The 15,824-nt window shown below is 43.0% G+C and overlaps 1 protein-coding gene across 9 annotated transcripts in view; it reads right to left on the reverse strand.

Moving 5' to 3' along the window:
* Positions 1-9,837: 9,837 nt before the first annotated feature.
* LOC112226735 (protein MON2 homolog) overlaps positions 9,838-15,824 on the reverse strand; it is a 61,385-nt gene continuing 55,398 nt past the window's right edge. For all 9 annotated transcript variants that reach the window (XM_024391717.2, XM_024391629.2, XM_024391372.2 and 6 more), the window contains one exon: positions 9,838-10,597. In XM_024391717.2, coding sequence (XP_024247485.1) covers positions 10,434-10,597 — 164 coding nt within the window. In that variant the 3' untranslated portion in view covers positions 9,838-10,433. The remainder of the gene's footprint in view (positions 10,598-15,824) is intronic.

The following is a 15,824-nucleotide window of genomic DNA, read 5'->3' on the forward strand; positions in this document are numbered from 1 at the left end:
TCACCACTTTACTTTTAAATGTGAAATGTCAGAATAATAATAGAGGGAATGTTTTATTGATTTCATCACATTCCCAGTGGGTCAGAAGTTTACATACACTCAATTAGTATTTGGTAGCATTGCCTTTAAATTGTTTAACTTGGGTCAAACGTTTCAGGTAGCCTTCCACAAGCTTCCCACAATAAGTTGGGTGAATTGTGGCCCATTCCTCCTGGCAGAGCTTGTGTAACTGAGTCAGGTTTGTAGGCCTCCTTGCTTGCACACACTTTTTCAGTTCTGCCCACACATTTTCTATAGGATTGAGGTCAGGGCTTTGTGATGGCCACTCCAATACCTTGACTTTGTTGTCCTTAAGCCATTTTGCCACAACTTTGGAAGTATGCTTGGGGTCATTGTCCATTTGGAAGACCCATTTGCGACCCAAGCTTTAACTTCCTGACTGATGCCTTGAGACGTTGCTTCAATATATCCACATAATTTTCCTCCCTCATGATGCCATCTATTTTGTGAAGTGCACCAGACCCTCCTGCAGCAAAGCACCCCCACAACATGATGCTGCCACCCCTGTGCTTCACGGTTGGGATGATGTTCTTCGGCTTGCAAGCCTCCCCCTTTTTCCTCCATACATAACGATGGTCATTATGGTCAAACAATTCTATTTTTGTTTCACCAGAGGACATTTCTCCATGTGCAGTTGCAAACCATAGTCTGGCTTTTTTATGGCGGTTTTGGAACAGTGGCTTCTCCCTTGCTGAGCGTTCTTTCAGGTTATGCCGATATAGGACACGTTTTACTGTGGATATAGATACTTTTGTACCTGTTTCCTCCAGCATCTTCACATGGTCCTTTGCTGTTGTTCTGGGAATGATTTGCACTTTTCGCCACAAAGTACGGTCATCTCTAGGAGACAGAACGCGTCTCCTTCCTGAGCGGTATAAGGGCTGCGTGGTCCCATGGTATTCATACTTGCGTACTATTGTTTGAACAGATGAACGTGGTACCTTCAGGCGTTTAGAAATTGCTTTCAAGGATGAACCAGACTTGTGGAGGTCTACCATTTTTTTTCTGAGGTCTTGGCTGATTTCTTTTGAATTTCCCATGATGTCAAGCAAAGAGGCACTGAGTTTGAAGGTAGGCCTTGAAATACATCCACAGGTACACCTCCAATTGACTCAAATTATGTCAATTAGCCTATCAGAAGCTTCTAAAGCCATTCAACCAAGTGTATGTAAACTTCTGACCCACTGGAATTGTGATTAAGTGAAATGATCTGTGTAAACAATTGTTGGAAAAATGACTTGTCATGCACAAAGTAGATGTCTTAACCGACTTGCAAAAACTATAGTTTGTTAACAAGAAATTTGTGGAGTGGATGAAAAATGATTTTTAATGACTCAAACCTAAGTGTATGGAAACTTCCGAATTCAACTGTATGTATTGAATAGAGCCTGAAGCAGAATGTAAACATAATTGTAAATAAAATGTAAAGGATACTTCTAGAACAATTCTCTCCTTTGTACTACTGTATGTGCTCTACATGGTTCTTAAGCCCCAAGTAAAGAAATGAAGTAAACAGGCATTTGTAATGTTTTGGAAAATGCAAAGAAAATAATTTGAAGGATTGCTTTTCAAATGGATTAAAAATACTATGAGCTGATTCTGAAGCCTTTTCTTGTAAATGTTTCATAAGGAACTGTTTACAAAGGGTACACTCATTAACACAAAGTACCATTGTGTCTACAGTATTTACCACAACAGATTTAGATAGTTCTATATATCAGATGGATACAGTAGACATACTGATGTCGGAAGCCTTTGTCCAGTGTTCAGCTCTCAATCCCCAGACTGCACTAAGTGTTTTGCTTTAGACAGATGGAAGGTGCTACAAGAGGTGGTGATTGATTTCTGGGTAGAGCAGTGCTCTAGTGAGCCCTATATGGCAGGTTGGGCCCCTGGGGGAGCAGACATCTGGAGGGAGGGAGGCGGTCGACTGGCTGGATGCTCTGTTACCAGGGCTCTCCATTTGTCTTTCTGTTATTCCTCACATGGTGACTCCTTGCCTTTTTCTTACCTGTATTGGAAGAGTAGGTTCAAGGTTCCTCCCCTAAGACCTTTTTCTCCAATGCATTTGAGGAATCGAGGGGAATATGAATTGAGAAATAACCCATCACAGCACTGCCCCCGCCTCCCCACCACCACCAATCACACACAGCCAGGGAACTAGAGCAGCTTAGCAGGGGCACCCTGGTGTGTCTGTGCCCTCAGTGCACTCATTGTGACACAGTGTCATGATACTCAACTCCCTGTCAGAGTCCCATGGGGTGAGGGGTAGGCCGATCAGTTAGAACAAATCCCCAACTGGCAGATGAAGCTTCTGCGAGGGAGAAAGGAAGGCTCGTGAGAGACTGGGGGATCGTATGATACCCATGCAACTGTCCACACCTTCGGGTTTGTATGTAATATATTTTTGTCAATGTCTATACGGAACAAAAATATAAACGCAACATACAACAATTTCAAAGACTTACTGAGTTACAGTTCATATATGGAAATCGGGCATTTGAAATAAATGATTTCTGCCCTATCTATGGATTTCACATGACCGGCAATACAGATATGCATCTGTTGATTGAAGATACTTTAAAAAGTAAAAAATGAAGGGGTGTGATCAGAAAACCAGGCAGTATCTGTTGTGCCCAACATGTCCCTCATGTAGTGCGACACACCTTCTCAAAGAGTTGAGGCTGTTGATTGTGGCCTGTGGAATGTTGTTCCACTCCTCTAAAATGGCTGTGCGAAGTTGCTGGATATTGGCGGGAAATGGAACACGCTGCCGTAGATGTTGATCCAGAACATCCCAAACATGCTCAATGGGTGATATGTCTGAGTATGCAGGCCATGGAAGAACTGGGACTTTTTCAGCTTCCAGGAATTGTTTACAGATCCTTGCGACATGGGGCCGTGCATGATCATGCTGAAACAGGAGGTGATGGCGGTGGATAAATAGTATGACAATGGGCCTCAGGATCTCGTCACAGTATCTCCGTGCATTCAAATTGCCATTGATAAAATGCAATTGTGTTCGTTGTCCGTAGCTTATTCCTGCCCATACCATAATCCCACAGCCACCATGGGGCACTCTGTTCACAACGTTGACATCAGGAAACCGCTCGCCCACATAACACGATGCACGTGGTCTGTGGTTGTGAGACCGGGTTGGACATACTGCCAAATTCTCTAAAATGAAGTTGGTGGCGGCTTATGGTAGAGAAAGTAACATTAAATTCTCTGGCAACAGCTCTAGTGGACATTCCTTCAGTCAGCATGTAAATTGCCCACTCCCTCAACTTGATATATCTGTGGCATTGTGTTGTGTGACAAAACCTCACATTTTAGAGTGGCCTTTTGTCCCCACCATAAGGTGCACCTGTGTGATGATCATGCTGTTTAATCAGCTTATTATGCCACACCTGCCAGGTGGATGGATTATCTAGGTAAAAGATAAATGCTCACTAACAGGGATGTAAACTAATTTATGCACAACATTTGAGAGAAATTAGCTTTTTGTGCATATGGCACATTTATGGGATCTTTTATTTCAGTTTATAAAACATGCAACCAACACTTTATATGTTGTGTTCATATTTTTGTTCAGTGTACATACATGTTGAGCATTATAAAGCGTATTGTCTGAGCATACTACACCACAGAGAGAAAGTTTAGAATATTATGTCCTTGCCCTGTCTGAAAGTAAAGTTCCACTTATGTCAATATTCATAAATGGGAAATGTACTTGAGTCCAACTGCATTTGAGATGAAGGCTAATATTCAATTTGGATGGATTCCACTGATTCAGAAAATTCTGCTTTGTATTCCAGAGAATAAGCCAAGTTGTACTCTTACACAAGCAGCCCAATTCAGTTTTTGTTTCACCAATCAGATTAGCTCTGAAAAAGATCTGATGTGAAAAGATCTGATGTGATTGGTCAAAAGACTAATTAGTGGAAAATATTTGAATTGGGCTCTGTGTAAACGCAGCCTAATACAGGATTGAAGAGAGTGTGGCAATAAGAGAAAGGAGTCTTACCACACCTGAAGTTCATAGATGGAATAGTTTAGACTTTAGACCAATTAGTCAGCCTTTGCTGAACTGCAAGTTTTCCACCTGGCTGGTGAGGTCTTATTCAGAACTGAACACTCCAGGAAATGTTCTGGAATGTTGAGGCAGCCTATCATAATGGATCTTTAACCCTCTAAATATTGTATTATCAAACACATCATTCATTTGAGAAAGCATACACTTAATTCACTGCTAGCTGCCATCTTGTTTCTGAGTAAATTCATGTTTGATTAGTGGAATCATATTGAATGAGGTTGTGGAGAGTAGTGAGGGTTTATGGACCACCAGTGACCATTACTATAACAGTATTGTTCTTGTGGAATTAACTCACTGCATAACTATGTTCCAGAAGTCTTATCTGGACACAGTGATTAAAAGAAACACACGCACAAACACACCCATCCACCCACGTATACACGCACGCATGCTCGAACGCAAACACACGCAATCTGTAGTGGATCTCAAAGTGCTGTGTCTGACACTCCCAGGCCCTCTGCAGGAGTCTGAGAGCCATCTGGTCCATACAACCCTTACTCCACAAATTCCCACCAATTCCCATAGTCAGGCCAGCATTGATCTGGCAGTCCACTCCTACTCTCCCCACGCGAATGTGTGTGGTCCAGATTGTAAGGCAGCGATGACACAGTTAGTCAGCCCTGTCTGTGGGTGGGTTGTTTTTTCCAAGGTCATCACATGGCACCGAAGCAGAGGACAGAAGTAACCAAGGTAGTAGTTAGCTGACTGGGCAAGACAAGGGTCCATACTCATCATCCCTGCCTGCCACTGTGAATGCGATGAGGTAGAGGTACACACAGTAAGCACCTTTACCACCAATAACTGGATCAATGACTGTATAGGGAAACTGGGTAGATATTGAGAGGAAAGCTAAAGGGAAATAGGAGCAGAGTTGGTGTAAAGGACCAAATGTTTCACATGTAAGGCATGTGAGCTATGAGCAGAATCATTTAGTAAGAGTAGATAGACTGTGTTTACAGTTCCTTATCGTTTCACTGAGTTATTATACTGAACAAAAATGCAACATGCAACAATTTCAAAGATTTTGCTGCATTACTGTTCATATAAGGAAACCAGTCAATTGAAATAAATTCATTAGGCCCTAATAATCTATGGATTTCACATGACTGGGCAGAGGCGCATCCACTTGGGAGCCAGACCCAGCCAATCAGAATACATTTTTCCCCACAAAAAACATTTATTACAGACAGAAATACTCCTCAGAACCCCCCTCAAACGAACCTGCAGGTGAAGAAGCTGGATGTGGAGGTCCTGGGCTGGCGTGATTACATGTGGTCTGCGGTTGTGAGGCTGGTGGGATGTACTGCCAAATTCTCTAAAATGAAGTTGAAGGCAGCTTATGGTAGCGAAATGAACCTTAAATATCTGGCAACAGCTCTGGTGGACATTCCTGCAGTCAGCATGCCAATTGCATGCTCCCTCAAAACTTGAGACATCTCTGGAATTGTGTTGTGTGACAAAACTGTATATTTTAGAGTGGCCTTTTATTGTCCCCAGCACAAGGTGCATCTGTGTAATGACCATGCTGTTTAATCAGCTTCTTGATATGCCACACCTATCAGATGGATAAATTATCTTGACAAAGGATCAAATGCTCACTCACAGGGATGTTAACAAATGTATGCACATTTGAGTGAAATAAGCTCTTTGTGCGTAATGGAAAATGTCTGAGATCTTCAGCTCACGAAACATGGGATAACGCGTTCCATCTTGCGTTTATATTTTTATTCAGGAGAGATGCACTATATCATTACGTCCACTTGGGTTTGTGCTGTAAGTCAACACTACACACTACAGGTTCACGACCTAGCTGAGGCATTAGCAGCTGGGAAAACCAGCATCCCCCTTCTCACCCTGTAAGTGGTAATGATGCACTGCAAATGACATGAGTTACAGTACCAGTGTTGATGTAGCACTATACTCTGGTGAAGGCATGAAACCACTGCCTCGACCTGCAGAATCAGCTACAAGGCCAGAAAGGAACTACAGCTTACAAAAAAGTTTTAAAAATGATAGACTTCACATATTTCTTGGATTGCCGCCACGGCTTTTCCTTTTGTCTATGTGTAACCCTTGTTATTTTGGTGCTTTGAGAGGAACAGTCCATATGGACTTGTCTTAGGAAACATTTTTCGTTGACTAGTGTTACTTCCCATTGACTAGTGTTACAGTGTTGTGCAATGTAAAGGCATGTGGGGTGTGTAGTTCACACCCAGAGGCAGATGGTCCTGTCCGGTCCGACAGAGGAAGGTGCGGCAGTGGAGGCTGCGGCAGCCGGATCCGTTCCAGGATGCAGCTGTGACGATAATCATCGGAGGGAGCAGGCTGATTTTCCACCGGGAAGTGGCTCTAATTTACTGCCTTGGGGCCTGAACGGCCTGAAGCTGATTTATCTGCAGCCGACTCAAATGGGAACCTCCACACAAGATGGATGACTGGGTCTGGATAGGCCAAGCTAGAGAGGCTCCATAACTCCTACATTACCATATAGCTATCCGCACGGCCTCTTTCTGACTGCTCCTTCACTCACTGTACCATCTGTGAGACACACTCAGGACAAGGGGAAAGTCTGCTCTCACAACACTTCCATGTTATATCAGTACTGATGGGAATGGTGCAGCCAGCTCAGTCAGTGTATACAAAAGAGATGGAAACTAAGGGTTACTTAAGTCAGGACAAGTAAATGAGTGTTCAATATAGTTGTTGTTACCTCTGAAGGGGACGACATCATCTGGGGATCATGAAGGGACAGAAATGGGCAAAGGGAGGCAGCCAGTCATGGCCCTGCAGAATACTGTATTCTCCACACACTACCCTTCCAAAGCCCCAATACTAAAAAGGTGCTGGTGTGAAAAAAAATTGCCCCAAGTTGTTAACATAAACCTGCCCAGGTACATATTGCAGCTTGTCAGTGTAGGAAGGTCAAGTGTAGTAGGATCCAATCTTCAGTCAGCACAGCAGCTTCACAGAGCACAACAGTCAGTCTGGCACCCTATTCCCTATATAGTGCACTACTTTTGACCATGACCCATTGGGCTTTGGTCAAAAGTAGTGCACTATATAGGGAATAGGGTGCCATTTCACACAGCCACGGTCTCGGCTGAGACTGGCAGCTCTGAACTCCTGCAGTTTCAGGGACGCATTACCCAGGCCAGTCTCCATCCACCACGAGACTCGGCTGCCATACTGATTCAGGACTCAGCACAGCACAGGGCAGGCAGATGATACTGTGTACAGTTGGCCAGCAGCTAGCTATCTCAGTTAGGGTTTAAAAGGGTAACTCACAATGCATGACCCATATCAGTAAACTGCAGCCAGCCAGACAGTCACAACTCAGTTTAGAGACACATGGTAAAGCCGTGTGCTGAGCAGCATTAGCAAGCTGGATCATGTGTAAGTTCTCCGTACAGTAGTTTACATACTGTGCCTGTCTGTGGCACATCTGATGATGATTTAATTGAGTCATCAGACTACGAGGTCAGTCAGTTGTGCCAAAGGAACAACACTGTATAACGCTGCACATTTTTCTATCAACGTGCCTTGGCTAAAATTGGCCAACTGCCTTTAGACGTTTACGTACAATAAGGTGTCACGTGTTGGAGTATAGCTACCACTCACCAGTGACTTAACGTATGCTAAACATCAACAAAGGACGTCATGGTTAGCCATATACCTAGCCTGACTGGCTGTCTGTAGGCTGTAGCAGGCCAGTTTTACCAGTGGGCAGTAGAGGAGCCACGTCACAACTCGCTCTCTCTTCATAGCAACAGCACTATCCATCACCCATCATACATGCTTTCCAGATTGAAGAGAGACGCAGCACTTTGCCTAAGGGTAAAACCAAATAGCTGTATATATAAAAATACTTCTTTGCTTCACATTTTTATCCCTGGTGTACAATCAACCTTTATTGAAAATGAGTATCTATTTTTGCAGGAAAATCATTCATGGCAGCCTAGATAATATCACATTTTAAAAATGCAACCAAATCAAAATAAAAAAATATTTTAAAAAAAATCGATGAAATGTGAAATGCTCAAAATTACACACAGGCAGCTTTCCCCCCTTGAATAGCATTTTATTTGAGTTAAAAACCATAACTGCTGCCACTTCTGGAACCTTCATAGCCAAGACAAAACGGAAGGAATGTTGCAACAATGTAACAATACAGCGGCTAGACTACTTTCACAGCTCCATTGTAACAACGTAGCTGTTATAACATTAACATCATATATTTAGATTTACCTTTTAAAGCAAATAAACAGGAAAATCCTCGGCTTGAAGTCGAATACCAGCACTGGCAAGGCAGTAGCTTGCGCAGTCATCTCCATAGCGGGAAATGTCATAACCCAACCAACAGCACAAACTACTACCTCAGCCAGTACATGGTCAAATGCCGATAGAAACACACTGAAATAGCAGAAATCACAACTGCCAATTATAACGAATACATTTTTCTTCTATAATTCCGACCTTATACGTACGGTTCCAGGCGCTTGGGGCTGGTTATGTTCATCTGATCTCCTGAGCAGTGAGCAGACGGTCGTATCATGGGCAGAGTTGAAATATGAGGGGAAACCCCGCCCAAGACCTCCCCCAGTCTACTCCTCCCCTTTCCCCTGTGCACCAGACAACCTGCGGTCGTTTCCCTCATATGACCTAACCTCAAGATCCAGTTTGTCGCAAGAATGGAAGAATTCACAAGCCTTGCGCGACTGTTACCGTGAATAAGGTACATAGTCTCAACCAAATATAATTCTTGAGTTGCACGATAATATGGCTACATTCCAGAAGGGATATCTTATTGTTTTTGGCTCAGGGAACAGAGAAAATGTGCAGTTTTATACATAGCATTATACTATTAAATTACTAGAGGGGAATTGTCATAAACCCTCAAAGTTCCAGAAAGGACTGAAAATGGCAGCCATATTGGTTAGGGAGAAATCCAAACCAGTCTCATTGGAATGAAGGCAGTAGAGGCGCAATCCTGATTTACTTATGCAGAAAAATAAAAGTAATATCAAAAATGTGCCTAATAGAATTATTGTCAACCTAAAATATTGTAATATAACTATAAATACAGTTTATACAGGTTGTATACACATTTTCTGTAAAAAGATTCTAAAATATGGTAAACAAAAAACGTAACATTATGGTCTTTCTTGGAAAGCGTTGAGTGTTATATGATACAATATCAGGACTTGTTGCATTTACAACTTGGTGATAGGACTTAGACAACTGATTTGAGCCAGTGTATGGCTGTAGATTGACAGCATTGTTTGAATGGAATGTAGGCATATTTGCAGTTGATATTTCTAATTATGGAATTATTCCTAAAACTGTCTGACTAGCTAGCTAACAAACATACAGTGCAGATATATTTTTCATATGAATTATTTTATACAATATTTTATCACATCACTGGCAAACCATGGATGACCATCTCCCTGACCTTCTACTATTCTTAGTCCTCATTCTATGGTCATGACACTCATTCATCAGAATTCCTCTGATATGTCATTTCCTGAAAAATGATTCAGGAGGTTAGTCGTTTAGGATTGTGGGAAATGTATTTTCTACACTCAAGTCAGCAAGCTCTGCCACAATCTCAGATGCTTAAGAAAATGAGACAGAGCAACATACAAGTCAATTACAGGGTTAAGGACAGGACATCACCGAGGCACAAACAGAAATCATTTAATTGTTTGTAGAACTCTCCCATTTATTTTATACAGACAAGTACCCTTCTCAGGTCAGCTAAAAGATGACATGGAATGTTACAGTAAGATTTGGAATAAAATCCTAGATGTTAAAAACTTCACAAAAGGTAATCATCTTTCCCCCTCTCAATCTTTTTAAAGGTCCATATAGCCCCAGTACTTTTAGTTTTTTCTTAATTACATCAACACTAACCACACACTGTACATCGACTCGATTCAAGAAATCAAAATAAAACAAACGAAAACACTGCAATTGTTTTACTGTAGCAGTTAATACACAAGTCCAGCCAGTCAGAATGAGAGGTGGTATCAACCAGCGTGTATTAGAAGCATACATTGATGATGTCGTGTGTAGCAAGTCAGAGTTGTCGTTGTGGACCGAGCAGTTGCCGGGGGAGCTCAGTTGCCACTGGTTACTGTCTGTTAGATGGGCTCATATGAAGTAAAAGAGTCCGTCCGTCTATCCTTCCATCCACTTGTGTGAAGAAGTGTGTGTTTGGGTCTCAGGAGGACACATTCATTATGAATTCCTTCATTATAAAAAGGGGTTGGAACAGTCAGGACTCTCCGTTTTGTACTCTGGAGACAGGGGGCTGCATAAAGTCTTTGAAGGGACCCATGGCCTCCTTCAGCGCTGAGCTGACCTCAGAGGAGGAGCAGGTGATGCACTCCACCAGGGTAGGATACAGTGCAATGACCTGGGCCCACGTGGTCCCATCCACTGTAGGACACACACACACACACACACGGCATGGAATGCGGTGGGGAAAGAGAAAGTCAGAAGAGATGCAATGTGGGGATAGGAGAGGAAGGAGGGCAGAGGAGAGGAAGGTGGACAGAGGAGTGAGAAGAGAAGGAGAGAAGAGGAGGGCAGATGAGAAGACGGGAGGAGTGGAATGGAGAGGATGGCAGAGGAGAAGAGGAAAGGGAAGAAGATGCAGAGGGAGAAAGAAGGGAGAGGAGGGGAAAAGGAGAGAGCCACAGAGACAGATGTGAGAGAGAAAGCAATTAAATAAATCATTATTTTTATGGAAAGCCAGAGGGAAATATAAATGACTTTTTGTCTGGATAAATGAGGTTATAAACAACCTCAAGGGCACTTTGAATGCCTTACTTTTGCCTCTGATTCCAAAAATCAAACATTGTAAATTGACCTAACAGGGTACACACAAATCAGATATAAATTGCATTTGCAAACATTCCCCATTGTACTGTGACACAAATTAATAATGATTGAAACCAGGTTTCCATCCAACCTTATTATGTGATTAAAGTACATTTCGGATAAAACATTTCACGACAGGCAAACTTTCCAAATGTCGACAAAACTAAATACGCTAGACAAGGCGGGATCTTTATGTGTCTGTAAAATTAATTATGTGAAAAAATGGTGGTGGAATCATCTTTATCTGCAAATATTTATATAATAACCATCATATCGAAAGTAAACTTGGAAGTCACGCAATGACATCTCGTGTGGTCGTCCGACTACGACTCAGGAAAGCATGCAATTTATTAGGCTACAGATTAAATAAGGTATGATGAACTTCAACGGGTGGTAAAAGTGCACGATGAGCTTGATGCTCCTAACAAATAAATATTGAGGGTCTTATTCTGGTGACATGATGATCGATGCTTGGCTACTGTTTGAAAAATAAAAATAATCTCCCTCTTTTGTCCATAATAATCTCATCATGTAGGCAAACCTACCCACACCGTATCTGCCAGCTGTTGGCAAGTGTACATGTGCCAAGACCAGAGTGGGCACATTCCCTAAATAACAATTTCATTTTTTCAAAACCATCAGTAGAGTTGAAAATGTGATGGAAACCCATTTAACTTGTATTCTTTATTCGGTACATGGGAATTTAACCGCAAAAGTGTTTTTATGTGCATTAAATGCACAGAATTTGATCAGCAACATAAGAACTGTAGAGTTGTATATTGTCCTTGTTCAACCACATCTAGCTGGGCTTTATATGCATCATCAAGACAGAACGGCAGCGTCGAGTAAGCTCAAGGGCAGGGGTGTCTTAACAGCAGCTAGTGCGCAATCTCTAATATTAAGGAAGTCTTCAGACTCATGATAAACTGTAGACCATACTACACTGCTCAAAAAAATAAAGGGAACACTTAAACAACACAATGTAACTCTAAGTCAATCACACTTCTGTGAAATCAAACTGTCCACTTAGGTAGCAACACTGATTGACAATACATTTCACATGCTGTTGTGCAAATGGAATAGACAACAGGTGGAAATTATAGGCAATTAGCAAGACACCCCCAATAAAGGGGTGGTGGCAGGGTAGCCTAGTGGTTAGAGCATTGGACTAGTAACCGAAAGGTTGCAAGTTCGAATCTCCGAGCTGACAAGGTACAAATCTGTCGTTCTGCCCCTGAACAGGCAGTTAACCCACTGTTCCTAGGCCATCATTGAAAATAAGAATTTGTTCTTAACTGACTTGCCTAGTAAAATAAAGGTAATTTATTATTATTATTTTTTTTTAAAGGAGTGGTTCTGCAGGTGGTGACCACAGACCACTTCTCAGTTCCTATGCTTCCTGGCTGATGTTTTGGTCACTGGCGGTGCTTTCACTCTAGTGGTAGCATGAGTCTACAACCCACACAACTGGCTCAGATAGTGTAGCTCATCCAGGATCGCACATCAATGCGAGCTGTGGCAAGAAGGTTTGCCGTGTCTGTCAGCGTAGTGTCCAGAGCATGGAGGCGCTACCAGGAGACAGGCCAGTACATCAGGAGACGTGGAGGAGGCCGTAGGAGGGCAACAACCCAGCAGCAGGACCGCTACCTCCGCCTTTGTGGAAGGAGGAGCAGGAGGAGCACTGCCAGAGCCCTGCAAAATGACCTCCAGCAGGCCACAAATGTGCATGTGTCTGCTCAAACGGTCAGAAACAGACTATGAGGGTGGTATGAGGGCCGGATGTGACAGGTGGGGGTTGTGCTTACAGCATTGTGACAATGCTGTTCATCGACTACAGCTCAGTCTTCAAGACCATAGTGCCCTTCAAGCTCATCACTAACCTAGACTGACCACCTCCCACTGCAACTGGGGGCCCCCGCAGGGGTGCGTGCTTAGTCACCCCCTATTCACTCATGACTGCGTGGCTGTGCACGACTTCAACACCATCATTAAGTTGCTGACGACACAACAATGTTAGGCCTGATCACTGGCAACGATGAGACAGCCTACAGGGAGGAAGGAGGTCAGGACAACAACCTCTCCCTCAACAAGAAAAAGGATCTGATCGCGGGCTACGGGAAACGGAGGGCTGAGCACGCACCCATTCACATCGACGGGCTGTAGTGGAACGGGCCAATAGCTTCAAGTTTCTCTGTGTACAAATCACTAAAGGTGTCCGCATACTTCCCAGCAAAAACAGTTCGGTAGAGTTCATGCATACAGTGCATTCAGAAAGTATTCAGACTCCTTCACTTTTTCAATATTTTGTTACGTTACATCCTTACAGCTGCACAGCTATTTCAGGTCTCTCAGATCTGGTTCAAGTCCGGGCTCTGGCTGGGCCACTCAAGGACATTCAGAGACTTGTCCCGAAGCCACTCTTGCATCGTCTTGGCTGTGTGCTTAGGGTCATTGTCCTATTGGAAGGTGAACCGTGGCCCCAGTCGGAGGTCCTGAGCTCTCTGGAGCAGGTTTTCATCAAGGATCTCTCTGTACTTTGCTCCGTTCATCTTTCCCTCGATCTTGACTAGTCTCCCAGTCCCTGCTGCTGAAAAACATTCCCACAGCATGATGCTGCCACCACCATGCTTCACCAGGTTTCCTCCAGATGTGAAGCTTGGCATTCAGGCCAAAGAGTTCAATCTTGGTTTCATCAGACCAGAGAATCTTGTTTCTCATGGTTTGAGAGTCCTTTACGTGCCTTTTGGCAAACTCCAAGCGGGCTGTCATGTGCCTTTTACTGAAGAGTGCCTTTTTGGTGGTGCTGCAGAGATGGTTGTCTTTCTGCAAGGTTCTCCCATCTCCACAGAGGAACTCTAGAGCTCTGTCAGAGTAACCATTGGGTTCTTGGTCACCTCCCTTATCCCCCCCGATTGCTCATTTTGGCCAGCCTGCCAGCTCTAGGAAGAGTCTTGGTGGTTCCAAACTTCTCCCATTTAAGAATGATGGAGGCCACTGTGTTCTTGGGGACCTTCAAAGCTGCAGACATGTCTTGGTACCCTTCCCCAGATCTGTGTCTTGACACAATCCCGTCTCGGAGCTCTACGGACAATTCCTTTGACCTCATGGCTTGGTTTTTGCCCTGACATGCACTGTCAACTGTGGGAGCTTATAAAGACTGGTGTGTGCCTTTCCAAATCATGTCCAATCAATTGAATTTACCACAGGTGGACTCCAATCAAGTTGTAGAAATATCTCAATAATGATCAATGGAAACAGAATGCACCTGAGCAAAATTTCCAAGTCTCATAGCAAAGGGTCTTAATACTTATGTAAAGATATATTTACTTTATTTATACATTTGCAAAAATGTTCCGCTTTGTCATTATGGGTTATTGTGTGTTGATTGATGAGGAAAAACATGTATTTACTCAATTTTAGAATAAGGCTGTAACGTAACAAAATGTGGAAATAGGGAAGGGGTCTGATTTCTTTCCAAATGCACTGTATATTATGACGACATTTTGTGATGTTTTTTCGTTCGTTTTGCACTTCGGTGAGGGGTTTTTCGGCTGTTCGAGGACACATTTTTTCTGGAAACAAAGTCTACGCAAGTCTACGCCCCATCGTTGATGATTAGTGAAGAATTCATACTGTTGATCAGTCTTTGATGTCATTCAAAGAGAGACGACTCATTTTCATGCAAATGTTTTAATTGAAAAATACTGCACCAAACATCTTATATAGGTAGTTGTAATGACAGATTTCTTGAGCTATCTTAGATTAATTCTGACTACGGGGTCTCAAAATAGACAAACAGCACTATTGCCGCTTTTGTCTTGTTTTTCAACCGAAGGTCTTTTAGCTAAGTTTGGCTAGGCGCCAGCCGAACTGAAGCATGCTGACAGCTTATTATTATTTTATTTCACCTTAATTTAACCAGGTAGGCTAGTTGAGAACAAGTTATCATTTGTAACTGCGACCTGGCCAAGATAAAGCATAGCAATTCGACACAATACAACACAGAGTTACACATGGAATAAACAAAAACATAGTCAATAATACAGTAGAACAAAGAAAACAAAGTCTATATACAGTGAGTGCAAATGAGGTAAGATAAGGGAGTTAAGGCAATAAATAGGCCATGGTGGCGAAGTAATTACAATATAGCAAATTAAACACTGGAATGGTAGATGTGCAGAAGATGAATGTGCAAGTAGAGATACTGGGGTGCAAAGGAGCAAGATAAATAAATAAATACAGTATGTGGACTTGGTAGGTAGATAGATAGATGGGCTATGTACAGGTGCAGTGATCTGTGAGCTGCTCTGACAGCTGGTGCTTAAAGCTAGTGAGGGAGATACGAGTCTCCAGCTTCAGAGATTTTTGCAGTTCGTTCCAGTCATTGGCAGCAGAGAACTGGAAGGAAAGACAACCAAAGGAGGAATTGGCTTTGGGGGTGACCAGTGAGATATACCTGCTGGAGCGCGTGCTACGAGTGGGTGCTGCTATGGTGACCAGTGAGCTGAGATAAGGCAGGGCTTTACCTAGAAGAGACTTGTAGATAACCTGTAGCCAGTGGGTTTGGCGACGAGTATGAAGCGAGGGCCAACCAACGAGAGCGTACAGGTCGCAATGGTGGGTAGTGTATGGGGCTTTGGTGACAAAACGGATGGCACTGTGATAGACTTTGCATCCAGTTTGTTGAGTAGTGTTGGAAGCTATTGGAGGCTTAAGGATCTAGCATTGTCTATACCCACCAACACAATTGTAAAGAGGGCACGATAACACCTCTTTACCCTCA

Source organism: Oncorhynchus tshawytscha, linkage group LG01, assembly GCF_018296145.1.
Source record: "Oncorhynchus tshawytscha isolate Ot180627B linkage group LG01, Otsh_v2.0, whole genome shotgun sequence".
Lineage (NCBI taxonomy): Eukaryota > Metazoa > Chordata > Actinopteri > Salmoniformes > Salmonidae > Oncorhynchus > Oncorhynchus tshawytscha.